Source organism: Nipponia nippon, unplaced genomic scaffold (assembly GCF_047370975.1).
Source record: "Nipponia nippon isolate SJK-2023a ecotype South Korea unplaced genomic scaffold, ASM4737097v1 scaffold_1, whole genome shotgun sequence".
NCBI lineage: Eukaryota > Metazoa > Chordata > Aves > Pelecaniformes > Threskiornithidae > Nipponia > Nipponia nippon.
Genome location: NW_028262290.1, coordinates 21,219,211 through 21,246,254, shown reverse-complemented (window position 1 = coordinate 21,246,254; position 27,044 = coordinate 21,219,211). Strand labels below are relative to the sequence as shown.

General features: G+C 39.1%; 1 protein-coding gene across 4 annotated transcripts in view; it reads left to right on the top strand.

Annotated features, from left to right (window-relative positions):
* Window positions 1-24,310, top strand: part of ZFPM2 (zinc finger protein, FOG family member 2) — a 317,280-nt gene extending 292,970 nt beyond the window's left edge. For all 4 annotated transcript variants that reach the window (XM_087747663.1, XM_087747644.1, XM_009469422.2 and 1 more), the window contains 3 exons: window positions 12,763-12,969; window positions 17,411-17,635; window positions 20,826-24,310. In XM_087747663.1, coding sequence (XP_087603789.1) covers window positions 12,763-12,969; window positions 17,411-17,635; window positions 20,826-23,317 — 2,924 coding nt within the window. In that variant the 3' untranslated portion in view covers window positions 23,318-24,310. The remainder of the gene's footprint in view (window positions 1-12,762; window positions 12,970-17,410; window positions 17,636-20,825) is intronic.
* Window positions 24,311-27,044: the final 2,734 nt, after the last annotated feature.

Below are 27,044 nucleotides of genomic sequence, written 5' to 3'. Positions count from 1 at the left end.
GTGGCGCGATGTGCAGTCTTGTGTAAAATTAAATAAATAACGGCGCCGGCCCCCCCCGCCCGCCGGCGCGGAGGAGGCGGCGGCGGCGGCGGCGGGGCGGCATCGCCATCTGCTGGCGGCGGGGCGGCGCCGCGGGCTCCGGCGGGGCGCGGCCGCCAGGGGGCGCTGCGCGGCGGGGCGGGGCGGCGGGGCGGGGGGGGAAGCTCTGGAAGGCCAGCGGGGCCGGAGGGCGGGTCTGCCCCGGGCCTGGGTGCTGGAGCGAAGTGGGAGGCCTGCCCTGGCGCTGCTTCCAGCTTGGCTCACCGGGCACGAAAGAAAACGCTAAAAACGGCACAAAATTGGCTCCTTAGTTAGTTAATCCTGTGTGGTCCTTGGGGGTTGCTTGGCGACTTGGGCTCTTCGCTTAAATTCACGTGGCATACGTGCAAAGGGATGTAACGGATAGCGTAAGGCGTACGTTTGAAAAGCGTTCCTCTGGTGTTAAATGTGCCCTGTTTCCTCATAAAACACCTCTACGGTATCAGTCATATGTTGAGTTATATTTCATGTGAATAAATAACAAATTGTGATTTTTAAGGAACTTGAGAAACACAAAATAAGGTTCTGGATATTACAAGTAGCATTTCACTGGCAAATTCCTTTAACACCGCCTTTTGTGTGGCAACGACTAGAAATTACAAATTCCTGCTTAGTGTCTTCCAAATCTTTTCTGATTTTTATTTCTTGTGACCATTTTTTAAAAGAGGTAATTGTAACACAAGTCTTTAAAGTGGAATCTTTTAACTGTATAACATAACTCAGCATTATCATGCTAAGGGTCTCACCCCACCAAATTATTTAAAGTTTGTACTTCTTAAATAATTTATATGATGAGTTTTAACTACAGTGGTTTGAAAGGTGCTTTTCATCACCATGTCTTAGTGTTTAACAAAAATTTTTCTTTACAACATTAAAAAAAAATTAAATTTTCATACATGTGTTTTCTGTATCCATGCACACTGTTGTTCATTTTTCCCTCTATTTCACCGTGTTTGGATCCTGTCCAGGTACCGTGGATACAAACTGGGGTACGGAGATCTGGTTCAGCCAGCATATTCATGAGCATATGTAATTATATACATGTAAAGTTCCCTTAGTTTGTCTTGAGTGGAATGTATCTTAAACAATTAAGTCAATAGCTCCCAAACTGTCTTGAGGTTTGATCTCTTTCTTTAATTCTCGGGAATGGGGTGGTGGTCTGCAGGCAACGCTAAGGGTAATGAAGGGTCAGACAAAGGAGCAATGACGTAGGGAAGGACTGTCACCAAAGGAAATGAGACTGCTTCTGTGAGCATGGATGACAGGATCATCCTTTAATTTCTTGCTTTTCAATACAATTAACAGGTCAACAATCAATTAACAGAAGGAATTTTCCTCTTTTTCTTTTAGATCCCCATTTTCCTCCCAGTGTTGACCTAAAATGTTTTCCATACACATGAAAAGCTTCACTTCAGCTAAATAGATCATTTTAGTCTGAAGCTGGAAAGTCAATGAGAAATCAAGTTGCATTTAAAGCATCTGTGCATTTTGTACAGAAATTTCTGAAGAGGTAAACTAATTGTAGGTCTCCGGTCACAGCTTTGCGTTTGGAACAGTGGGTGGCTGAGAGTGCAGATTGCAGAAGTATTTGGTCGAGTGTATTGCACTAAATCATAGTGCGATTCTCTGTTAAATTCAATGTTTAATGCAGGCACATCTCGAGGGGCTGTCGTTCTCTGCACGGTATCAATTCTCCTGTTTTCTCCCCCTCATACTTGAATATTTTAGGCGTTTAACAAAGTGATTCTTCCATCGAGGTGTATCAGCTTTAGAGCATCTGAATTGGTTGATTTTGAACTTTGACTAAACTCAGGACTAATGCTGTCAACAGCTAGAAAATAAAAGGATGTACATTTCACCTAATTTTGAGAAAAATCTCTCAACGAGATAGGCAAAATGCTTCTTAGGGTGACCCTGTAGAGGTCCATGGAGTCTGCAGAATCCCGCAGACCCCGGCAGACTTGCCCCTGGGGAGCCAGCATGCTTTAACTGGCTCCCCATTGAAGCAGCTGTAAGAAGTGAAAGCATAAGAAAGGTAGGTAATGAAAACTGACAAGTTGAAAAGAAATTGAGAGTTTAATCTGTAAAGTTGTGCTTGAGGGGCCTTCCATCATGATATTCCCATGGAGTAGCAAAAAGAGAAAAAAAATTAAGAAACTGCAGAGTATGATGAACTTACATAATTTTTTCTTGCACCAGGCGGTATTTATTAATTTCTTTTCTGCCACTTTACAGCACCTCTTTGCCTCTCAAAAAGAGAAAATGAAGTATAAAAAACCTGGCAATCATAATGAACGTGTGAAATGCTCACAGATTATTTATAAGCATGCAAGTTATGTAGTTGTTGGAGATTCTCTCCCTTCTGCTCCTGCTTGGTGATGAAGAATGGTATTTTAATAGGCAGATGGTAAAGACAATTACAGTTTGGGGCTCAGCTGGGAGTTACATCAGTTTATTGCAAATTATTAGTTGATAAATGCTTTTGTTTACAAGCAAAGTCTTAAGCAGCTTTGTAATCAGTTTATCAGCTGCAGCCTGAATTTTGACAGCTTGCCTTTGGGTATACAGTCACTTCTTTCCTGGCCATTTAGAAATCATGCTGACCAGGCAGGCAGAATGGCAGCTCCTGTGCACCTGTAGGATGCTTGGGAAACTGGTATTTCTTATTAAGCCTGTTTTGGAAGAAATCATTAAGTACAGAATCCTCTTTAATTGCTAATCCATGTTTGTGTGTACAGCAAGAGTCTTAACTATTTGCTCATTCATAATCTTTTTTTATTTCAGTTGTGACCACAAGTAGCTCAGTCTTGCTGTTACCATTACAGGATTTGTTTTCTGCTGTTAACAATCTCTCTTACTAGATGAACTAAACGGTAGGCTGGCAGTGGTTTAAAATGCTTATTTATTTTGGACATTGTATATAGCTTGGAAGGTGGAAATGATTTTGATCATCGTGAGTTTTCAGTCCTTTTTACTTCTACTTCAAAAGGCAGAACTATAATACCTGGGTTTTAATACATCTGGAGGAAGTCTGGGGTTTTGGTGTGGGTTTTCTGTGTGTGTGTGTGTGTACAGGTTGTTTGTTTGGTTTTTTTAATGAGGTACTTTTTAAATAGAAAAGGCTGAGTTAGATGCTTATTGTAGTTTCTGTGACATTTGCATTTTAGAACATATTAAACATGCAAATCTACTTTGCAAGCCTTTTACTTAGTTGTTTGTTTAGTAAGAGAGCCACTGATTTGTCACAGAGTCTTGTTTCCACTGCACGCAATGTAAAATGTCCTAATGGCTGAAGTGGGAGCAAGATTTTTTTCTGAATCCAGAAGTGCTGCTTTGCTTCCATGGTTGTTATACCGCAGGTAAACTAGTTCCTGAACTTCCACCTGTGAGCTGAACGTTAACGTGAGGAAAGGTCCAAGATAACTAGCAACAATAGCAACTGTTTTCTGAGGGTTACAGTGCACATAACTAAATGCTCCAGCTTCTGTTCATTAGAAAAGGTGGCTTTTGTTTCACCCACGGCCTTAAGCTTCTTCTGGAGCGTGGCCCCTGTATTGAATAAGCAACCAGGTCTCAGCCGATATTTATTTCTTACTTTGGTTTTGCCATTCTGTAACTTCCCCATTTGTCCTTCTATTTAATGTCTTTATTTCCTTTACAAATACAACCTATCAATCCAGGTCCCTCTATATAATCCTTTCTCCTGCTCAGGTACCTTTGCCATTCACTCTGCATTTGCCCAGGGGCAAGAAATGAGCCCTACAGTAGCAGGTGCAAGACAGCAGAGAATCCATTGATAAGATGCAGTGTACTCTGCTTTCTCTGTAAGAAAGAGGTGCCATTAAAGCGTATCGTCTCATTTAATCACCTCCTTTTTTCATACACTCCAGTCTCACAAAATAACTCTGCAAAGACAATCCACAGGCATGATCATGTTTGTAAGGCTACAAAAAGGTCACCTTACAGCTGTGCTGTTACGGAAGCGGGGATTGTAGGAATGTGTGTATCCAAAGCCCTGCTTCAGCGTCGTTGGTTTCAGTGGTCCATTTTTTCTCTCTCTGAAAGCTGGTGCATCCACAAAAGCTGGGGGAGGCAGTGGGGGTCACCTGGGAATGCCTCCTGGGAAGCTCTTTGGAGAGTGCCCATTCACCGGTCCTGTAAAAAGTAGAAGGGTAGATGAGTTTGCTGTGACAATCAGTCCTGGCTCCTTTGCAGTGGTGATGGGAGTGCAACGTGGGCAATGTCAGCAAGGGTTTATCGTCTTTTTCCAAGCTGTTTATCATTTCCTTTCTGAAGGATTAGTAAATTCTGAAATAACACTCAAGTGAGACCCAATTCAAATGTAAAAAAGGTGTAGCAGTCAATTCAAAACAGAGGAATTTGGAAAGAAAAGATAAAAAAAAGGAAGAAATCGCTAAACTTGTGAGAACTCCTTCTACTTCCTTGTTTGAGTTTATGCTGAATTAAGGAAATATAACAGGTTTAGCATTTGTGGCAGGCTTTAATTTCAACCTCTAAGCAGCAGACTTAACTTCTTGTGATGTGGGAGGATATTACAGTTTTCAGCTTCATTCCGTAAGTATTGCCATTTGTGCCAAACATTTAATAGTTTTACGCTGCGGACTGTCGTCCACCAGGAACTGATATCACCTAAGACTTTTTAGAGCCATCTAATAGAAAGATATGTATTCACTCTGATTAGCCCAGGATTTGAACGAGGGTCCCAGAAGAGATATATAAGCCTCTTAAATGCATAGAACTTCTAAGGATATGGGTTTAACTGTCTCCCCCTGTGGTAAATAAGCTGTGACAGCTCTATCAGGGGGGGAAATGGCAAATAAAATTACCACATTATTTTCCTGTGAATATTTTCGGAGCACTAATCTATTTTGCCTCTTTACCTAATAGAACTCTGTTGAGTGTTACACCCGGACATTTAATTGGAGGAAACAAATAGCAATCCTCAAACTAACAAAAAGCAGGCAGACAACAGTGGAAAAATAAGAGGTCAAATCTAAGTGTTTGTTATACTCCTTGCTCTTCAGAAACAGCATGCTTCATTTGGGGTTCAGCTGATCAAGCTTTTTGCAGTATTAATTCAAGAGCTACTGCAATACAGCTCGTGATGTTGGCAATAGTCATGCTGCAGCAAGGGGAAGACCTACCCCTTACACTGACACAGAGATGCCACGTTTGGGAATTCACTCCACTGGGACTGGCAAGTTCTTTTAATATTTTTCTTTTTATCAGCTATATAATGCCTGGCAGTTTTAACTATAAAATCATCTATTCAGATAAAAACGCTGTGAGCTGTCAGCATATGACTAAGCTGAAGTCGGGCCCAAAGCTCAGGTTGACTCCGGTGCAGGAGTAAGAGCTATATTCTGAAGGAGTATTTTTCTTCCCTGTTTCTGGTCAGACATTTTATATCTCAAAATGCAGGAATTTTAAAGCTGCCTTCTTCAATTTGGCTAGTGCATTTAAGCTGAGTATTCTTCTGTTGTTTTGTTCTGAAAAATATCGTTATTGCAATTCCTCTATTCTGCAGTTTGTGCAGTGAGTTAAAAATGAAGCAGGCTCCATATTTTATGTGAACAAAAAGGTAACAGTAAAAGTGACAACAGAACTGGTTTGTCCACTGTATTGGTCTAATTTTATAGAGTATAATAGATTTTACATTTTTTGCAGTCACTACGCTGCAGGCATATAATATGCAGTGGTTTAGTTAAAATTAAAGGTCAAGTATCTTTTGGCAATCTCCTTTGATCAGTAAACAAGGAAAAATGATAGAAGATGCTAGGAAATCATCTCATTAATCTTAATGTAGCACTAAAACTATTTTTTGTGAGAGTTTGAGAAGCCTGAGTTTGCAGGGGTGATTTTTGAGGCACTTCACAGAAAGATGGTTGGAATCCTGGCATTAAAATACATGAATGGCAAAAATGCTGTGCAAAGTATATATTTTGTGTACGTGTGTGAAAAATGCGAAGAATTATTTAGTAACTGGAAAGATGGTTCACAAAATGCTTTTGATTTATTGCTGTATATACCACAGATCCGTATCACTTATTCGTACATTATTTTATTCAAAAACTTGTATGAACCATGAGTTGGCATGTTGTAGAATACTGAAAAGGCATTAATCAACCTAAATAAACAAGTACATAGATCTATCTATCAACTATGAAGTAGTTAATAAATTTTTAGCAATTTTATTATAGAAAAAAGGTCTAAAAGAGTAGTGCTTAATTATCTGGACTCCTCTGTGCTGGGCTCTCTTTTGATTGTATTAATGAAGCAGCTGGCCCATTGTTTCTCTTTAATTCCTCTATTGTTTTAAGAATATGTCACAGCTCTTTATTCTTTTATCAGGTGCTGTGCAGGAGGATCCACACAATACCTCATATTCCTACTGTATTTGCCAATGCACAAAGAAACCTCCAAAGCATTTTTCAAAGAAGGGGCACACATAATTTATAAGTTCTGTTCCTTGTACCACTCTACTGTCAAAAATTTCAACAGTATTGGATTTGAATTAATTATAATTTTTTATTAAACAATGTGTCTACATATAGATATATGTACTTTGTTCATGTCAAAAATTAGAGATCTGCCCGGTAACTTGTGCCGCACTGAAATGGCATTCATTATGCTGAGTCGCCACAACCCCATGGATGAGAAGCAGGAGGAACCCAAATACGAAGATCCCATCCTATTGTGATGTGCAAATTCTTCTTAAACGCTTAACCTGTGCAACAAAGGAGGGAAGATAATGAATTAACTCCAACCTCCATTACCATTACTAAAAAGCATCATTTTTTACAAATTGGAATATTTCATTGGGAGAGGAAGGTTTAATTCAGTTGACGGTGCCTGGAAGTCGCTAAGAGTAACAATCTGTTGTTTAAATAAATTCTGATAAGTCTTTTGACCCTTCTTGCAAAAAGATGTGTGTACAGGAAATGGGCTATTATGTTGTTGCAGCAACACAATCAAATCCAGTAAGCACAAATTTTACTACAGGAAAGTAGTAGTTCTGAATTAACTGGCACTGAAAATTGGTTTTAATGGAAATTGTCATTGATTTCCTAAATTTCTATGAAAGATGTATGCCATTTCTGGGTCAAAGAACTAGACTCAAATGGTTCAGCAAAGAAAACTGACTAATACTTAAGACAGGAACTGGGATTGCCTTTGAATATATGTTTATATTGTTGTTATGCTTCTTCATCTGTGAAAAAATAGCTGCACTTCCTTCCATGAAACAGCTGTACTCAACGGAAACGTTTTTAGCTACTTGGTTTCGTAAGTCCCTTTTCCTAAAAACAACAGTATGAATCAAGAGGCTTTATGGTTCCATCCATTTTGAAGATCTTTTCTCCCAGTGGAGTTAATAGCGGAGTCTGTCCTTAAATCTTTTTTTTTTTTTTTTTTTTTTTTTTGGACTGGACCCACAGACCCCAAATGATCACTCCTTAAGGTCTACAAAAAATAAGTGTAAAAAAAAAAGCAGCCCACCATCAGAAGGCTCACTGTGCGGCAGTCTGTGTCTTCCCTGAAAGTGTTGTAGGGTTCTGTGATTCGAAACGGGTGAAGGGCCATTGCTTTAGTTGAAACTTAAGAGTAAATTGCTGATTCCAAATAGGATAATAGAGGTCACTCTGTTTAAAAAAAAATCCAAATGTAGAAGGAAAAAATGAAAGGCTGTTTAAAAAAAAAAAAAAAGCAAGTTTCTCTTGTATTTTAGATGTCTGTCCTACATAAAATAAAGTTTTGTATTAGCATGCATATCTATCACCACAGTACTCCTTATTCTGAATACAGAAGATAGAGTGTTACTGCATCTAAATATGATTTAATTGGTTCAATTTACTATATATTTTTTATACTAAGTGTGGTTCCATATCTTGATGAGCCCAGATGTAGTTGCGCTTGTGGTTTACAGCATCCCATTGCTTGCATTTTATTATTTTTACAAAGCAAATGTCTATCAATCATAGAGATAAATTAGAAAAAATTGTGCAAACATGACACATCGCTAAGATTTTTCCAGCGTGCTATGTAATTATTAACCTGATTTTTGCCATTGAAAGAAGCCGTGAATTACAGATAGCATGGATGAAGTTAAATGCTTTTATATTAGATACATTTTGCTTATACAGTATTCTATAGGTATGGCCATACAATATAATTGAAGCTTTGTCAGCTCTGTAGCCTAGCAACAGATAATACTGTTAGGTTACTGAATTGCTCCTGGTTGACAAGTAGGGAGTATTTTTGTGTTTATCATGTTTGCTAATGATGGGATCCTTTCCAAAAGGCTTGTCTTAATCTTAATTAGAGTTTATCAGCAGAGGTCTGCATGACATTGTGCAGACACTGATTTCATAAATAATAAAAAGTGCAAGTGAAAAATTTGGCAGGAGAAGAAGATATTTAAGACCACTGATTCTTGTAAGAGCAGCATGAATTTCCAAAATGTAATCAAGTTTGAACTGTGACTCTATTCTTTATTATCGAAACTTGCAGTACACTCCACTGCAGTTTTGACAGCAATTATGAGTATGATTTATAAGCTTCCTGTTAGGAACCAGATCTGTTTGCACAAGAATCTTGATCATAAACATTACAAAGAACAGTAAGTCCACAGTTTTTCAGGGACATCAGGACCTTACTTTTTCCTTTGCATGGAAAGTTGGTTTGTTTTTTTATTTTATTTAAGGGTGTTGGGTTTTTTTTCAAGCAGCAGAAATGTTTGCAGTGAAAGATGCAGACAAAGAAGAGAATCCTGAAATAACCTTTCCATTTGGTGGAAACTCTGAAGGTATCAGATAGCTGCTTCAGTGCCTGATGTCATTTGATAAAGAGCTCATGCCAATGCAATTGGAATGTAATTTTTTGCTCTAGTTTGCACAATGCGATATTCTTTAACTTTCCCAACTTCCTATGATTAAATGAGCATTTCTAATTCATTGCAATGTGAACTAGAAAAAGAGTTCAAATAACTACATAGTGTTTACAGACATTTTTATTCTCTTTGTCTGCCTGTATGTATTATATATCACATAAATTTCTTTGGTTTAACCATAGATATAAAACAATATATTGCAGGCTCAAGAAGCCTATTTTCAATTTCACAGAATCAGAACTAGACTTGTAGAGAAAACAGCTTTCCAATGTCACAAAGCCTTCTGGTATTTAAAAAACTTCCCTTCTGCACTGGAACAAGAGTGAGACACTTCTTACCCCACCATGTAAAACCAGTAAGCCCCTTTTCAGTATAAATGGATGACCAGTCTACTCATTACAGGTGAGAAGAGGGCCAAAATCATCAGTCTACCATTGTCTTGCCTTCTAACCAAGTAGCATAACCATGACTTCATTGCTGAGGCACTCATCCCTATTAGAGCTTATCTGGAAGTTCTTCCTTTCTCTTCTTCTTCTGACTGCGTCTGTCTTAGGACTGAGAAACTTGGCCTGGTAAAGCTTTGTTAGAACCATTTCACCCCCATAAGCTTTTTCTGATAAAAAGAACAGTTGTTTGTTAAAAAACTTCTAGCCAGCTTAGTCAGAACTTCATCTCATATAAATAACAAGCCTTTATGTTTCTTTATGAAATCTTCATGTCTTTGCAAATATTTCAAGTAAACATCCTCTATCTCCTTCTCCATTGCCATCGGTACTTGGCAAAGACTGTTTAGAGACATCCTTATTATCCTTTTGCAAATCTGTTGTTAACGCTGCCCTTTGCGTTATGAAAAGGTGGTGTGCTCCTGAGCAATTACTGTGTATATGTCAGTTGTGTCTTAGATTGCAGAAATGTTTGTGGGAAGCAAGAACTTTTTTCCTCTTTTGTAACCCCCCACCTGTAAGGAAGCCCTGATCCCTGACAAGGTGTCTAGACAGCATAATAATGCATATGAGAGTCATGATTGGAAATTCCTATTAAATTTGGAAGCCTTTGCCAGGTTCTCTGCATGCCGTTTCCCTGGCTGTACAGTAGAAGGCTCGAGAAGACTTCTCCACTGTTTTCCCGCTCTGCATGAAGGCCAGCATATTTGCATTCACTGCATTAAGGGGAATAAAGTCGTTTGCATCTTTCCAAACAGCAACTATTCCCTTAGCCTGTGCAGCCAAGCACAGAAGGGGACAAGAGGGGACTGTACCATGTCCTGTCCCTGTGGGTGAGTATTGCTGCAGAGGTGGTATACTGCATTTCCAGTAGCTGGAAATCTCCATCATTTGAGAGTTCCTCTGGGGATTTAACTTAACGTGATATCATGGACTGATGAAAACATGGACTTATATGGCGTGATCACTTAAAATGCCTCATTTTCTACGGAGTGGGATGAAAGAAAACAAAATAACAATGTAATTCTTGGATCTGAATCCTGCTTGGGCTGAAGGTTTGTATTCAAATGCAGGAGTGGATTAAACTTCTGTAGTTCTGATTTCCTTTAATAAGCCAAGCTAGAGATTGCTGTGCTTCCAAAGCTGTCGCACATCGCACCAGGCTGTGCCTGCTGTAGGGGTGACAGCCTCCAGGAGCTGGGTGGAGCAGGCAGCCCTGGCCACTGCCCGCTTCAGCTGTCCTAGTTTAATCTGCTGCTGGACATGAGGCAGCACCCTAAGGAGCGCTGACTCCAGGAGGCTGAGTCAGCCTTTTAGTTGATCCAGACTGATTGCAGCTGGAGACCCAGTAATCAACTACACTTTCTTTCCCCCCCCCCCCCCAAGGGTACAGCATGTCAAGATGTTTGCTGGGATAGAGAAAGTCTCAGTTGGTTCTTCTGCAGTGACTCATTTTTATTTTATTAAGAAATCCAGTGAATAATACAGTCTAGGAAGAGCTGTTATTCTATATTAAAAGATACTAAAACATGTTGGTTGATTATTACACCTTCTGTATATAAATAAAGTAGAAGTGCATGTTAATAATGGAAACCCTGTTTCTCCCAGAAAATGGACTGTGTGGTGTTTGCAGCGAGAGTACCCAGTTTCAGGTTCTTGAATTGCAGCCTGTATCACATATTTTTATCTATGAGACTAGTTAAGTACACTTTAGGAACTTAGTCTGGTTCTCTCTTGAACAGGTTTTATACCAGTTTAACTCTGAAGGCTTCTGTGTATTTACTCCTGACTTATATCAGGCAATAAGTCAGACTGTGCTCTTCAAATGTTTGAACTCCTGCTTGGTCATTAGGATTCTGCATTGGTAGACATTTATGGCACTATCTTCACATTTCATCTTCTTATTCTTCAGAGGAAATTACTCAGATTTGCACCATTTAATGCTGTAATTTTGGAGGGTAGTAAACCTTAGTACGCTTTGGTCCTGTCACAATTAATTGTTTGTAAACTTTGGAGCCACCTTCAACTGCTGTATTACCGAAGGGTGAATACAAAGACACTTTTTTGCTTTGAAACTTTTACACCACTTTGAGGCCTGGGAGCTTAGCTTTATTTTTCCACTGAAACACATTGTCACTGATGCTGTTTTGTTTGCTCATCTTTGAAAGCTAATAGACTGGTTTAATTAATTGTCCAAGATTTCTCTGAAACAATGTCCTAATTCTTCCATTTAGCTGTGGCATATCATATACTGTTGTTATCTCCTCTACCAGATTTTTGCAACAAGTTGTTTTAAAACTATAATCTCTTTGAGGGGAAAAAAATGAAGTGCAGTTGAAAAGGCAGTTATGCCGAAAGATAAACACAGCAATATTACTTATCAAAACGAGTACAGTTTTTGCTTGCCTAATGAATACAACATATAGCTTTTTCTATATATACAAAACCTGAGGAAAAAAAAGCTTTATAACATATAAAGTATGCAACATTATTTCAGGCATAACTGTATTGGATATGTATCTAGGCCTGAGAGTGTAGATAACACAATATAAGTGCTTTGCCTGTCTAAACATGTTAAATAAATGAGCATTCACTATCGCATTCAAATACATTAGTAGATGTACTCGCATAGTTAATTTTCTTTTTAATGCACTGCACGTGACATGTGCAGCACAGAGCTATAGTGTATCTTACTGTTTGATGAAAGTTCTTCACCTCCCCCCCCTTTTAAACAAACCTTTATTTGAATAAGCCTTTATGAAACAGATCTTTGGCATATCTTCTTTTCAGGAAGTTCAGTCAGTGTAAGCAGAGATAAAGCAGTCATGTTACGAAGAATATTACATAAGGGAAGATTTTTCAGAGAAAGAGGGTGGCAAACAGAAAGGAGGGGAAGAACGCCCTTAAGAGGAAATCTGATTTCTTTCTTGCAGCTGTTTGGTTTTATTGTGCTGTGATGTGGTATTCAAAATAAAACAAACTTGGAGTTATGAAAAAATATGCAGGAAGTTTGGTGAAAAGTGACGATTAGAAAAGTGCCATGTAAAGTGTTTTCACCTATATCTTAATTTTCAATAGGAGACACAATGAAAAATTAAAATGAATATTCATGCTGCAAATAATTAGGAAAGGTATTCCCAAACTGTTATTCTTACACACTGGAAATTCCTATGTTGATTCCTATGTTGAAGATGGTAAAAGTGAAAATTATTTGCCTCTTTACCTTGAACAAACCATCAAAATTTTAAAGAGTGTGAAGATACGGCACTGATGTTTTAAGTTCTGGAATCTGATACCATCAATTAAATCTTTCTGCTTTTATGTTTCCTGTAGGAGGGCAGCTTTGGTGTACCACGACCAAGGCCATCTCGGAGGGTGAAGAGCTGATTGCCTTTGTTGTAGATTTTGACTCAAGGCTGCAAGCTGCTAGTCAGATGACTCTCACAGAAGGGATGTATCCTGCACGCCTGCTGGACTCAATACAATTGCTCCCTCAACAAGCCGCAATGGCATCTATTTTGCCTACGGCTATTGTGAACAGTAAGCGATGAATACTATTCTCTGGCATTTTTTTAAAACAGCAATACTTTGAGGCACATATGAAGAGCTGATACAGCAATAGTGAATTCAAGACCACAGAAACCACACGACTTAAAACCCACAGCTCAAAGCCTGCTTTCATTCCCCCATCATCTCAGATGAACTCGCAGACATAAAAGGAGGAAGAAGAGCTGTCTGGCAGCTGGGCTCTGCAAAAGCCTCACCCAGAGTACCCAACCTGCCCTGTCTGGAGGTTCTGTGATCTGCTCCCAGAGGCAATAGGATCAGAAACTGTTAAAAAAGTAGACAAGATAGGCCTTTTGGCTCACAAAGTCCAGCCTCTGCTGCTCAAGTAAGCTTGTTGCTTATAGCTGCAGCTTCTGGTAATAATTCATGATACTCAATGGAAAGAAAGAGCATATCTCTTCAGTGGCTCTTTCAAAATGCAGCAGAGATCATGCTTTATAGTAGCCCTGATTTATTGTAGTATCTCCGCTCAGTGTAGCTACCCAAGAATGTTTTTATGTCCTCCGGACATCAATAGACCCTATCATGGTCAAAATACAGCATATAAGTGCTGTCCTTAGAGAGGAGAGACATGAGTACATAAGTCAGTTCCTGAACTGGGACAATTCAGCATGAATGTTCTGCTTATTAAATTTCATTTCTTTATCTTTTTCTTATTACTGCTTTTTACCTTTATACAGCCCTAGTTCCTCATCCTCCTCTCTAAGTACTTTTCAAATATGTTAGCTGTTACCATGATCCTCACCAGTCATCACTTAGACCTATTGCACATCCTTAGTTCTCGGTACTTTGTAAGCCTGTCCATTTAGACCCCATGCTGGAGCACTTCCCCATGCGTCCCGTAGTTTGTAAGCGTTGTAATTAGATACAGTGAACTACTGAACACAGTATTTCAGGTGTGAATGCACACACAGGCATATGATCTGCCACTCGGGCTCACACTGAATAGTAGTGTATCTTGAACAGTCACACTATCTTCAAGCTCTTCAGACAGGACTAGTTAAAATAACTGTGATAATACTTTTCATTCTGTCTTTTCCTTTTTTTTTTTTTTTTTTTTTTGTAATTGCTTATTTTCTGGGTAGACAATCTTGATGATAGTTACACATTTATTATTAGCCTGTTTTAAAAGATAAACCGTAAAATGTCTAAGTCATCCAAGTCCTCCTTTCCAGAGAGTGAGTTGGCAGCAACCTCAAGCCCTTTAGCTAAGCACATTCATTTCTACCCTCGCAGTGGGGCTGCTGTGAGCTGACATATCTGTTCACAGAACCAGCAATTAGCGCTGTACAGGACCTTTCCAAAAGAAGGTATCAGAAGCCCCTAAGATGGACCACCAAGTTACCACAGTGAGGGCAGACCAGTGGTTATAGCCAACAGCTGCAAGGGAGCCACCAGGGAGGGAGTTACCTGGCCTAAAGGGCAATGGCTCATTCACAGCTTCTTTCAGCTGAGGGTGGTTTTTTGTGTAAATCTACAGCGGACCAGCTCTAGGCTTTGGCAAAGTAGTCAGATTTCCACAGCATCAAATTTCTGGAAACACCTTTGCTGCCAGCAGTGCCTTTTGCACTGATCATTACGACTTCTGCTGCTAAGAGGGCTCTAAGTTTACGGTGCATCATCTCTTGCTATACAAGCTTAGTAGCAACTCAGAGTAACCTCTGTACTCTTAACTCCAGGAGGCTGCTAAAGTAGCAAGTCTCGCTGTCGAGGACTTTCCACCTCGGTTCTGACTCTGCCTCTGACCAGATGGGGCTGTTTCCACATTTCATTGTTGAGCTGGTGAAATTCAGTTTCTTCAGTAAAGTCTTGAGCCAGATGTGAGTCCAGTAATGTGCTGAGTGCACCTCTGGATTTGTAGTGAGGCATCTCTTAACCATTGTTTTTGCTAGATCTCTGAAAAAAAATGAGTTTCTAGAAAAATTAAGTGTCGTAGAGGGTTTTTTTTTAATGTTTCCTAACATTTTCTATTTGAAAAATCAAAATTACAATATTATCTTTGGCTCATTCAGCTTGAACTTGAATGTTTCATTTCCTGAATTAATCCATTGAAATATTTGGAAACTATCCATTGAAACAAATTGAAATATTTTGCTTTTAAAGAATTAAAACATTAACTTCAAGTGCCCTTTATCTATTTTACATCGCTTTAGGGGACTAATAGTTTCAGATCCCATCCCTATGGATTGTTCTCCCTGGAATTCCATCCTCTCACCATGCAAAACTCCTCAAATGCATTTCCTCTGCATGGCACGTAATGGGAGTCACATATTCAATATGCATAACTGGAGCTACAGACTGTCCAGGCCATCTAGCCCATAGGAAATAAAGATGGCTGGAAGTCAAATTCATTAAGATAATCAGAAAGTTCAATTCTGTGATGGAATGTAATCAAATGAATTCAAATAGGACGTTGCCCATATCAGAATTTCCTATTACTACTTTTGGACTTTCTCTTCTATGGAAACCTCAACGGTTCAACTTTTTTAAACCATTTGAAGCCAGAAAAAAATGCTGAAATGTCAGCTTTCACATGAGATGGACATTTCAAATGATGCAAGCTGTATCAGTAATGTTTTAATAGTGGTATATGCTGGAATACTAACTGCTCCATTAAATATTTGTGTGTTAAATTCATGCAGAATTAGTCAGTGGCAAATGGAAAAATAGAAACTGGTAGTGATGAAAATATTTTATGCAAATTCATGAGCAGAAAAGTAGACAAGCATTAGCAATGCAGTCAGAGAAGCAAACTAAGCAATGTAAATTTTGGCTGCATTTGTCGATATTTAACAAATAAACTCATCCATTGCAATGGGTTGGAGTCTTCAACTTTGTTCACCCAAAGGAATTGGAACAGAGCAGTTGTCCTATACACATCAATATTCGAAATTGTCTAAATTGTCGCGAGTTATAATGAATTACATCATCAGCTACACATGCCATATTTTCAGAGCAGCCACCCATTCTTCAAGACTAAGTTAATTACAATCACTAGCAGTTTTTTGCATTCTGAAGTCAGGGGGAATTTTGATAGAATCATAGAATCATAGAATGATTTAGGTTGGAAGGGACCTTAAAGATCATGTAGTTCCAGCCCCCTGTTGACTGCAGTTGCCTATTCTCTGATCCTGAGGTCAGCTTCATAATTTTATCCTCTCTTAGTCTCAAAAAGAGGCAAGAAGTGTCCTGACCAGCTGCAGGGAATGATCCTAGGCCAGTGGTAACTCCCAAACTGTATGCAGCAATGGGGAAGGTGTTAACTGACTTAAGCCAAACGTGTGGAAGGGACCATTCTCATGATCTAACAATATAATCAAGAAGTTCCAGTGCTCTAGTCTGGACTCTGTCACTGTTTAATTTACTAGTGTAGGTGTACCCTAAAGGGCTGGGATTTCTTCCTTGTTCTTACTGAAAGGATGACAAGTTCAGCTTTCAGAAAGATTGAACAGGTCTTTTCTCCTTCTGAGACAGATACACGACATGTAGTGTGTAGGTATCCTTCTGACAGGATGTTAACAACCAAATATCTGTGTGCTTTGTGTAAATACACAGTATTCATTATTACTCTTCACATGAGTAAAGTATGTAGCCTTCAATACGTGACCAAAATATCTACTCCCTCTGCTGCTGGGAAGCGCTCTGTGCAACTTCAGCATTGTCTTCCCCTCAGGGAGGATGCTGACACTTTGGGATAGAAGGCATTGAAAAATTGCATTATTCTTAGCAAATATCCTTTTTTTTTGTGGAACAGTAACAATTTATGAAAAACAAGAGGACAAAAGTACATTAGAAATTTTAACTTCTAATATTAATAACAACAGGAACCCAGGAAATTGACATGCTGCTTAGTATAATATTACATTCAACACTGTAGGATCTTAAGGAAACGTAATCTAGTCTGGCCTCCTGGATATCAGAGCAACAGGATTTTACAGTAATAAAGGCATAAGCATTCTGAAAATATACCTTCTTCAGAATGATCTGCAGTTAGCACTCAAAAATTCGAAGGCCCAATGCTGGAAAGACTTGTGCACACAGAAGAAAAAGCACAATTGAAAGATGTCACCTATTAAGTAGTGAGGTATTGGAAATACAGCTTTCTTCTTGAATTAGTACTGCATATTCACAGCGAACAATTAATTTCATTTTTTAAATAATTACATGCCAAAAGATTCTAGCTGTTTTTTTATATTAACTATTTTTAAAATCTCCTTTTGAAAGAAACAACTGTCTCCCACATTCAGTCTCTCACCTGGAAGTGACATTTTAATAAAACTGTGGCTCTGTTTTCAATATTTTATTAAATAAGTATGGGTTTAATGGGGAAGTGAGGGGAATTAATCCAGCTGTGTTAATTGGTTGGCACTGAGTGCACCGTGGCTAACCTGCACCTGGTTCTATTTGCTTGTAGAGGACATATTCCCTTGCAAGTCCTGTGGCATTTGGTATCGAAGCGAGCGGAACCTGCAGGCCCATCTTATGTACTACTGCAGTGGGAGGCAAAGAGAGGGACCTCAGCTCTCAGAGGAGAATGAAGATACTGCTCAGCAGATATCCAGTGTCTGCCCCTTTCCACAGTGCACCAAAAGTTTTTCTAATGCAAGAGCTCTGGAAATGCACCTAAATTCTCACAGTGGTAAGTGCCATGTATTTTCCCATATCATCTTCTAGATTTAGCTATTTGAAGAATTTTTCACTATAGACATTCAATGGATCAATGTCTTTCCAAATATTGGGTGTAGATACTACCGAAATGTCAACAGTTTCTGACCTGTGTCCTACACCAAGCACCTCTCCCAGGTAACCAGTGTAATTTCTCTTATCTACTAATCCTCATTTGAATGCTGTCCCTCTCTTAATGTGTATATACACGTGTACAGGCAGCATTTCTTTACTGGTGAAGGTCTGCTCAGGAATCCAGAGACAGTTAGACTGCTGCTGCTTGGTCTCTGAGAGATTCGATCAATTATTTCAGGATTCCATCCACCAAACATGAGTCTGCTATACTGCAGTCTTTACCTACCCTGTTTTGATGCTCAGTGGGGAAATACACACCACCAGAGAGGAAGTCCTTCTGAAATAAGATCTTGGGGTCCTAGAGTAGGCTTCTTAGGCAGGAGGCTTTAAGGACCAGGGTCTGGAACTCTGTGTGCTTTTCCTGGGACACTTGTTTCGTAAAAACTTACTGTTTCATACCAAAATTCTTTTCCTTCCTTATAAATATAAAATGAAGATAGTATTTGCTTTGTCCATGTTGTTAAAATTATAATACTAGATATATGGAAAGTGGGATTACAAAATTCCTGAGATTAAAAACCTGCAACTCAACAGGAATCTTATCTCCTTCCCTGAAAGTCCATTGAGTGTGCTGTTTGAATTTGTTTTGAATTAGGTCTGGAAACATAAGTTATGAGTTTGCAGAACATTCTGCATTGGAGTTTTCAGTAGCAGAGAAAACCTACAAATGAGAAAGACTGCAGTGTCAGGTATGAGTGTGTTGGCTCTCTAGTGTACAGAGCTGTGTCTGGAAAGAGGCAAGGGCCGTACAGGAGTTCCTCTTAAATAGACGGAGTCTAAAGGACACTAATGTGCGCTTTATTCACAGAAGAAAGCCTTATTCGGCTGCAGTATAAAAACTCTTGGGGGAGTGGGAGTCCACTGTGTGGACTTGGTGAAGTAAAAAATGTTCTTCTGATACTTGGGCAGCAATTACAAATCTAGAAGGCATCATGTTGCCTTGGAGGAGTTTGATACCTCCCAGAACAGGACTAGAAGAGTGCTGAGTGAGAAATTTCCTTATGTAGACAACACAGACAACACTTAGCCATTCATTTAGAGGTCAGATCTTTTTGTGCTTCCAGATCTTAACTTTGAATATCAGGCTATTGCCATATTCTGTCTCTTGCCTAGCAAATATTTCACTGTTCACTGAACCAGCGGAACAGTAGGAACAGCTTCAACAAGAGAAAGTGAATGCAGCCCAGCATGTCTTACAGCCTAGTAATTAAAACCAGGTACTTTTGGAAGATAACAAATTCATTTCTCTGCAAGCAGAGGAAAATTCTAAAATCTTAGTCATTGTGTAAAAGGGTTGCTTCAGCTCTTTGCATTTAGTGACATACCATTGGCTTAGGTGTAGAGAGGGATTTCAGCCATGAGCTGTGAGTGGCCATGTCTTCTTGCAATCTAGGGATAAGCATCTGTGTTCCTTGAAAGACATACGTCTGAGATTCTGCTGAATTTCCAGTACGAATCTTTAGGTATTTCTTAGATCAGAGGCTAAAAGTTGGACCTTCCCTTCCTTTTTAGTCATAAACCAGTCAGTTCATTCTTGCTCTCTTTCAGATCCTGTCAATCTTTATTTTTCTATACAGATTATCACAAGTTATAACAGCTTCTGCAGTAGGAATGCAACATTCCTCCTCCAAAGACCCTGTAAACTAGTCCTGTGTTTGCTTCAGCTTCTGTTACCTTTCCTGCTGGGGGCTGTAGCAGACCCACACCACTGGAGCGTGGAGCCCCAACTGAAATGCAAAGTCTGTAGAGACACTCCACCATGACTGTATCACATGATGTGGAAGCACATGGAACACCATCTCATGGCAGTGGAGGAGCTAAAGCTTGGTATGCCCTCCTGATGAAAAAGTGCCTGACGGGGAACAAGAGCTGATAAAAGTGCTGTGTACCTCATCTCCCTTCTGGCCTCTGAGGCCCACAGTAGTTCAAATTCTAAGTGTTGCTCACAGCTGTGGGAGTCACCAATGCTAGGGGAGAAGTGAGGACCTCCAGGTCTGACAGAATGACTTCCCACGGATTGAGCCACAGTATTCTTACAGCTTTATATTGTCAAACCAGCATAAAACTAGTTTACCTGACCAAGGCATGGTATATATGTGTGTGTGTGTGTGTAGATAGAACAAATATCCATTTAGATTCTGAATACCATCCCTACCAGTTTCAGTTTTTATTGTCTAATAATCAGAATCTGCGTTGTTGCAGGAGAGAAATTTTATCTTGTCTGTTTTTAAGCATTTTCAGTTTCTAAATACTGTGAAACAATTTGTTCGATTGTTTCAGCAGTGATTGTAAGATGGCTTTGAATGTACTGTTCTTGATAGGGAAAGCTGTAATGATTTCTTGAGGAAAAGATGTATTACAGCAGTAGCTGCCTACGGCCATTATATGTGGAAGGTAAAATGTTGGTGAAGCCGTGTCTTGCTCCACCCCCCTTCCCTTCACAATGAATGCAGCTCATCAGTCCTTTCTGACGAGGATAGTTCTGTATCCTGTTCCCACACTACAGCCAAGTCATGCAAGCAAGGAGCTGAGCATCAATAATGCTCAAAGTGCTACTTCTGTTCTGTCTGTGCCTTTCAGGCACTCTGAGTTTGAGGGCTGTACCTCAAGCCACATCATAACCTTGAGCCTCTTGACCTTGATGTGCTTTCTGTCCATTCAAAATACCCAGTGATTGTGTATGAGGAACACTATGTCTCCCTTAGTTAAAACTGTAATTTCTAAGACCTTTTCATTTAGTCCCATCTATTTTTATCCTTTCCCTTGTTCTTTCTTTCCCTTCATCTCTGCTGAAAGCATGCAGATACTAAGGCTCTCCAAAGCAGAGCAGAAGTCTGGGAATACCCTCTAGCAGTTCGAGGAAAGACATTCTGAAGCAATTCAAGTATTTTCAGGGTGACTAATACAATCCCATCAGAAGCAAATTAGTTGTTCTCACTGTGTTTGTACCTTCTGTGCAACAGAATTTCCAGTATACACGAAGGGCAAAATGGTCACTTTATTTTGTGTTTTACTTGTCTTTTCTATAGGAGTGAAAATGGAAGAATTTCTCCCACCTGGTGCTAGTCTGAAATGCACAGTTTGTACTTACACTGCAGACTCGGTGATTAACTTTCATCAACACCTGTTCTCGCATCTTACTCAAGCTGCCTTTAGATGCAATCACTGCCATTTTGGCTTCCAAACTCAGAGGGAGCTACTGCAGCACCAAGAGTTACATGTCTCTGGTAACAAGATTCAGAGAGAAAGTGACATTGAACACTCTCCAAGTAGAAACGAAGAAGGTTTACAGCCAGCAACGGACCTGTTGAGCAGAAATGATATTCCCCAGAGCCAAAAGACCATGCAGACTAAAGATGCAAGTTCTGATACAGAGCTTGATAAATGTGAAAAAAAGGGTCCACTTTTTCTCCCAAACCAGAGGCCGGAAACACAGCCTGCAACAAATAAGCAGAGTTTCTCATACACTAAAATAAAATCTGAACCATCCAGTCCAAGACTTGCGTCATCGCCAGTTCAGCCTAATATTGGTCCTTCTTTCCCAATGGGACCTTTTCTTTCCCAGTTTGCTTTTCCCCAGGACATCACTGTGGTTCCTCAGGCTTCAGAGATACTAGCCAAAATGTCTGAACTGGTCCATCGAAGACTGAGGCATGGAAGTAGCAATTATCCTCCTGTAATATACAGCCCTTTGATGCCCAAAGGGGCTACATGTTTTGAGTGTAACATAACATTCAATAATTTGGACAACTACTTGGTACACAAAAAGCATTACTGCAGCAGCCGATGGCAGCAGATGGCAAAGTCACCAGATTTTTCCAGTGTTCCAGAAAAAATGCCAGACGCTGTAAGTCCCAGTAACGGTCAAAGCTCTATAAACATCCTGAATGCAGCTCCTCACACATCAGATCCAGAGAATCAACTTCTGCAGACATCTTGCATAAACTCTTCCAATGTTTTAGATTTGATTGGGCCAAACAATAAAAGTCATGAAAAAGACTTCACAGCACAATCTAAGAAGTTGTCAACTGCAAGCAACGGCGATGACAAGATAAACGGAAAACCTTCTGATGTGAAGAATCCCAGTGCTCCTTTAGTAGAAGGGGAGAGTGATCCTAACAAGACCACATGTGAAGCTTGTAATATTACTTTCAGCAGACATGAAACATACATGGTCCACAAGCAGTATTACTGTGCCACTCGCCACGATCCGCCACTGAAGAGGTCTGCTTCCAACAAAGTGCCTGCCATGCAGAGAACAATGCGTACCCGGAAGCGAAGGAAGATGTATGAGATGTGCCTACCAGAGCAAGAGCAAAGGCCACCACTAGTTCAACAGCGATTTCTAGAAGTGGCTAATCTGGGCAATCCTTGTACATCTACTCAAGAGTCAACAGAAGGCCTTGGAGAATGTTACCATCCACGATGTGATATCTTTCCAGGCATAGTCTCGAAGCATCTGGAAACATCATTGTCTATTAACAAGTGCGTTCCAGTTTCAAAGTGTGATACTCCCCACTCCACTGTGTCTTGCTTGGAGATGGATGTGCCAATAGATCTCAGTAAAAAATGCTTACCCCCATCAGAGAGGACGTCCACTTCTCCCAAAAGGCTGCTGGACTACCATGAGTGCACAGTATGCAAGATCAGTTTTAACAAGGTAGAGAACTACCTGGCTCACAAGCAGAATTTTTGCCCTGTCACTGCCCATCAGCGTAGTGACCTGGGACAGCTCGACAGTAAGGTGTTTCAAAACCCAGAAAGTGAAAGAAACAGCCCGGATGTCAGTTACGAAAGAAGCATAATCAAATGTGAGAAAAACGGAAACTCAAAACAGTCCTCTCCTAATGGAAACTTATTTTCCACACACTTAGCAACACTTCAAGGACTAAAAGTCTTTAGTGAAGCGGCCCAGCTTATTGCTACAAAAGAAGAAAACAAACATTTGTTTCTTCCACAATGCCTTTACCCTGGAGCAATAAAGAAAGCTAAAGGAGCAGATCAGCTTTCTCCATATTATGGAATAAAGCCAAGTGATTACATTTCTGGTTCTCTCGTCATTCATAATACTGATTTAGATCAAAGCACAAATACAGAAAGTGAATCTCCTAAAGGCCAGGCGCCTTCGAATGGATGTGCTGTGCAGAAGAAAGAGTCTCTTCCGCTATTGCCGAAAAACCGAGGCATGGTAATAGTTAATGGGGGACTAAAACAGGAGGAAAGACCTGCCGCAAACCCACAGCAAGAGAACATTTCCCAGAATCCTCCGCATGAAGATGGGCACAAGTCTCCTTCTTGGATCTCTGAGAATCCCTTAACTGCAAACGAAAATGTGTCTCCAGCAATTCCTACAGCAGAGGAACAGTTGTCTAGTATAGCTAAAGGCGTGAATGGTTCTAGCCAGGCCCCAACCAGTGGAAAGTATTGCCGACTGTGTGACATCCAGTTCAACAATCTTTCAAACTTTATAACTCATAAGAAGTTTTATTGCTCGTCACATGCAGCAGAACATGTCAAATGAAACAATTGGTCCGTCACCTTTGGTACCTGTGTTTAGCATATTGTTCCATACAGTCTAAAGAAAGCTGTTTGAATTACATCTGGACAATCAGGAGATTTCACTATTGCCGAGTTGAAGACTTAAAGGTGTAATTTCATTACAGTCCATTAGTAAAGTGTATTATTGGTGCCATTTTCAAAAATATTAATTTATTTTACCAGCAGTATTCATAGCTGTAGTTATGTTATTTTTTATTTAAAAACTTTATATTAAAGTCATTTGTAATGTTATTGTATAGTTATTGTGTAGCACATATGGTTTGCACTGTATAGTAGATTTTAAAGAAAATAGTCACAAACAATACAGAAAAGCATTTTAGAAATAGCTTCAAAAGCACTTGTGTATCCTGATTTTTTTTTTCTTATATGCTGTTGCAGATATATGTATATGCTAAAATATAACTTGCAAAGAAGTTTCAACTATGCTGTAAAGTTCGCCTTAAAATTTCAATTTTTTGAACAATTGGGCTCGGTTTGCACTTTATATTTTAGCAGATACAGTACCTTAGTCATTAGGCTTTGCATTTGTATGTAGCAGTATGTTTCTGTCCACTTTCTTAATCTGAAACGTACGTTAAATGAAGATGGCAATTTTTTTCTTGTATAGTACTTGTATTTTCTTTCGCTGATGCATCTCTGTCTCAATTTTTAAACCTTTGCTGTTAAATGCAATACTTTATAAAGAATGAACAAAATTACTGGAAGCAGTATTGTAAGTAATGAGGTCATATCAATCAGTTTTATCTTTTGAAAGGCACAGTCTAAAACAAAACCCTAAACTCAATGCTGCAATTATGAATCTAATTCATATATAAGATATATTTAAATATAAGAGTAGCAATACTGCAACTGGTGATCACAAAGATAATGTTCTACTTCTGATAGAAATAATTTCTCAACAAATGTTGTTACTATGCATGTATATGGATGGAATAAAATTCCAGATCATTGGAGATGTTTGGCAGTAATTTCTTTAAATTTGTTTTATTCTGTTTTTCAAGGAGGATTTAGAGCTCACAAACTGTAACGAAGCTCTTGGGAACAGGTTAACATTGCCCCCTCTTCAATGGAAGCAAAGTGTTCAAAGAGAAAATGAGTACAAAGGATGCCTGCTCTTCAAGGGAGTCCTTGCTGACAGGTCACTAATACAACTAAGTCTACAGACAACCTAGTGAACTAAAACTTAAAACTATGAAGGTCTGAAACTAGGAAGGCTGTTTTTATTTACCTTTATTGGAGCTAAGGAAAACATACTTCCCTGACAGTACCTCCATATGTCAAAATCAGTGGAACAATCTGCTTCATAACACGTCTGGTATGCTTCTTTATGTGTTCAGTGGTCTTATACGAAAACCAGTAACATTCATTTAAATAGAACAGCAGTTTGCTCCACTAATTCAATACAGAAATACTATTCAATAATTTATGCTATATTAAAATCTGAACTAATGCACAATTAATACCCTTCACTTGCAATTGTTTTCTCCTGTATGCTGTTTTCATAAAAAAGGTTGGTATTATAAAAGTGACCTATTGATGCATTTTTCATCCTACAAATTTGAAAGCAAAACCATGACCTAAATAGTCACATAAACAGTTGTATTTGATTTAGTTCCCATATCAGCCAAAGAAACAATGCAGAATCAAATACATAAAAGTTGATGATATATCAACTAACAGGCCAACTGGAGTCTAGTGTAAAAGTATGCAATACCACTGACTTTCAGCAGCCCCATCCCTGTGTACTTTGAAACTGAATTCATTCTTTTTTTATTTGTAAGTGTAGGTGAACAGGTACATGTGATCCAGTAGCAAAAATAATAAACACTTCAAAAACTATTATTAACAACTCTGGTGGTTATCTGGGCTTTAAATGCGGAACAAGAGTGCTAAAATTTTGCTAATTCTCACTCTCAACAAAGATAACAGGTGTATACATTAATTTCAGTAGGGCCAGAATTGGTCCTATAGCAAATACTTTGGGTAATAAGTCTTGTGAAGGAGAAAAGCATTACAAACACAGGGAGAATAAAACAGACAAATCATTCATTATTATCAATTAAACATTTATTAGAAAATATCCTACCAGTATATCTAAGGCTCCACAATATTTAAGATAGATGGTACATTTTGATTTTCTTGGTGGCAAACATTATTTTGAAGATTATCGATCATACAAAACTGGTTTAAAGAACTAAGTGATTACGTCTGGATTGAAACAAGCTAATTCTGAAAAATCTACATGCATAGACAAAAACTTTCAGGTGAAGATGGTCAGAAAGCCACAGGTAGTGTAAATTACAGTTGCTGAGCTCTAGGGTTGTGTTTAGACTGTGAGAAAGTAAAGGAGAATATCAGGGTTAGAGGGAGTACCTAGCTGAAAAGTGGTGCCGAAAGGGAAAAGCCTTATCACAAAACATTTCTGATCTGGAAATGTTGAGGGTACCTGATGTGTTGCAGAGGTAAATTAAAGCCTGCCATGCTGCATTATATTCTTCCCACTGGCTAGTCCAATTGCTTTCACACAACAGAATATACCTGGTAGCGTTTTCTCTTTATAAATCACCGCTTTGGTTCACCGGTCCCAGTTTTACAAGTTCAAAACAAGCACAACCTGTTCATCTCTGGGTACAGAGCTACTCAATTTTTTACACATTTTACACATTTTACACATTTTACTCACTTCACTGGAGCACCTAGCAACTCTGACACATGCTAAACCCCAAAGTTATACCATTTCACTCTCTGAAAGTAAAACTTTACACGAGCTAGGTGGGTAGAAAATACAGATTGCTGACATCTGATTTGTTATACATTCGTTAAAAATAGAAAGTATTTAATAAAGATAGCCACTCAAATAGCTGGGCTCAGGAACCATGTTTTCCCGTAACTTTACATACTCTTTTCCATTTTTTCACTTTCTTTATTGCACCCATTTTTTAATTTGCTCATTTGAAATAAGAACATAAATACTTTGGCCAGCCAGAAATCTCTCCGCTGTCTTTTAAACCAGTTTGCACAATACTGGTCTAATCCCAGCTGGGAGCTTTAAGCACATCTATGTTTAAGTCGTAAGTATTGTTTACAGGAATAAACTACTTAAGCCTGTTTTCTGACGAAGTGATTATTTGTATTCTCTTCAGATTATATCTATGCGTTTGTCCAAGGTGATTATAGAATAGGTAAACTGCCTATCGCTAAAAACTCCTCTTGAATATAGACTCTTCTCTAGTTCTGCTTTTGCATTTTTGTAGGTTTATTAATTATTTATGAAATCACCTATGCAAAGAGAGTCCATCCTTAGTGAGTCTTTGACACCTGGAACTCAGCAGGAAGCAGAGCACCTTGGTTAAACAGTTTGGATCTGCTAATCCCTGGCAGCTGGATTCTGTAAATAAATCTTTGGGGCTATCGAGTGGAGATGAATAGCTCAACAAAAGGCATTAAAATATTTCCAGGTTTTATGATACAAAAAAAAATTGTTCCACATAAAGGCCTAATATTTAGGAGAGCCTGTACTGATTGCCTGGCGGGTTTTGCATTCAGCGTTTTGACTTTTTAAGGAAGATTTCCTTATTTACAAAACATCCCATCCGCATGCAGTACTCAGAACTAATGTTGTGGCCACATCCATGTCTGCCTTATTTATTTGTCTGTATCCTAAAATTCAGACTTTGAAAGGTTGTTGT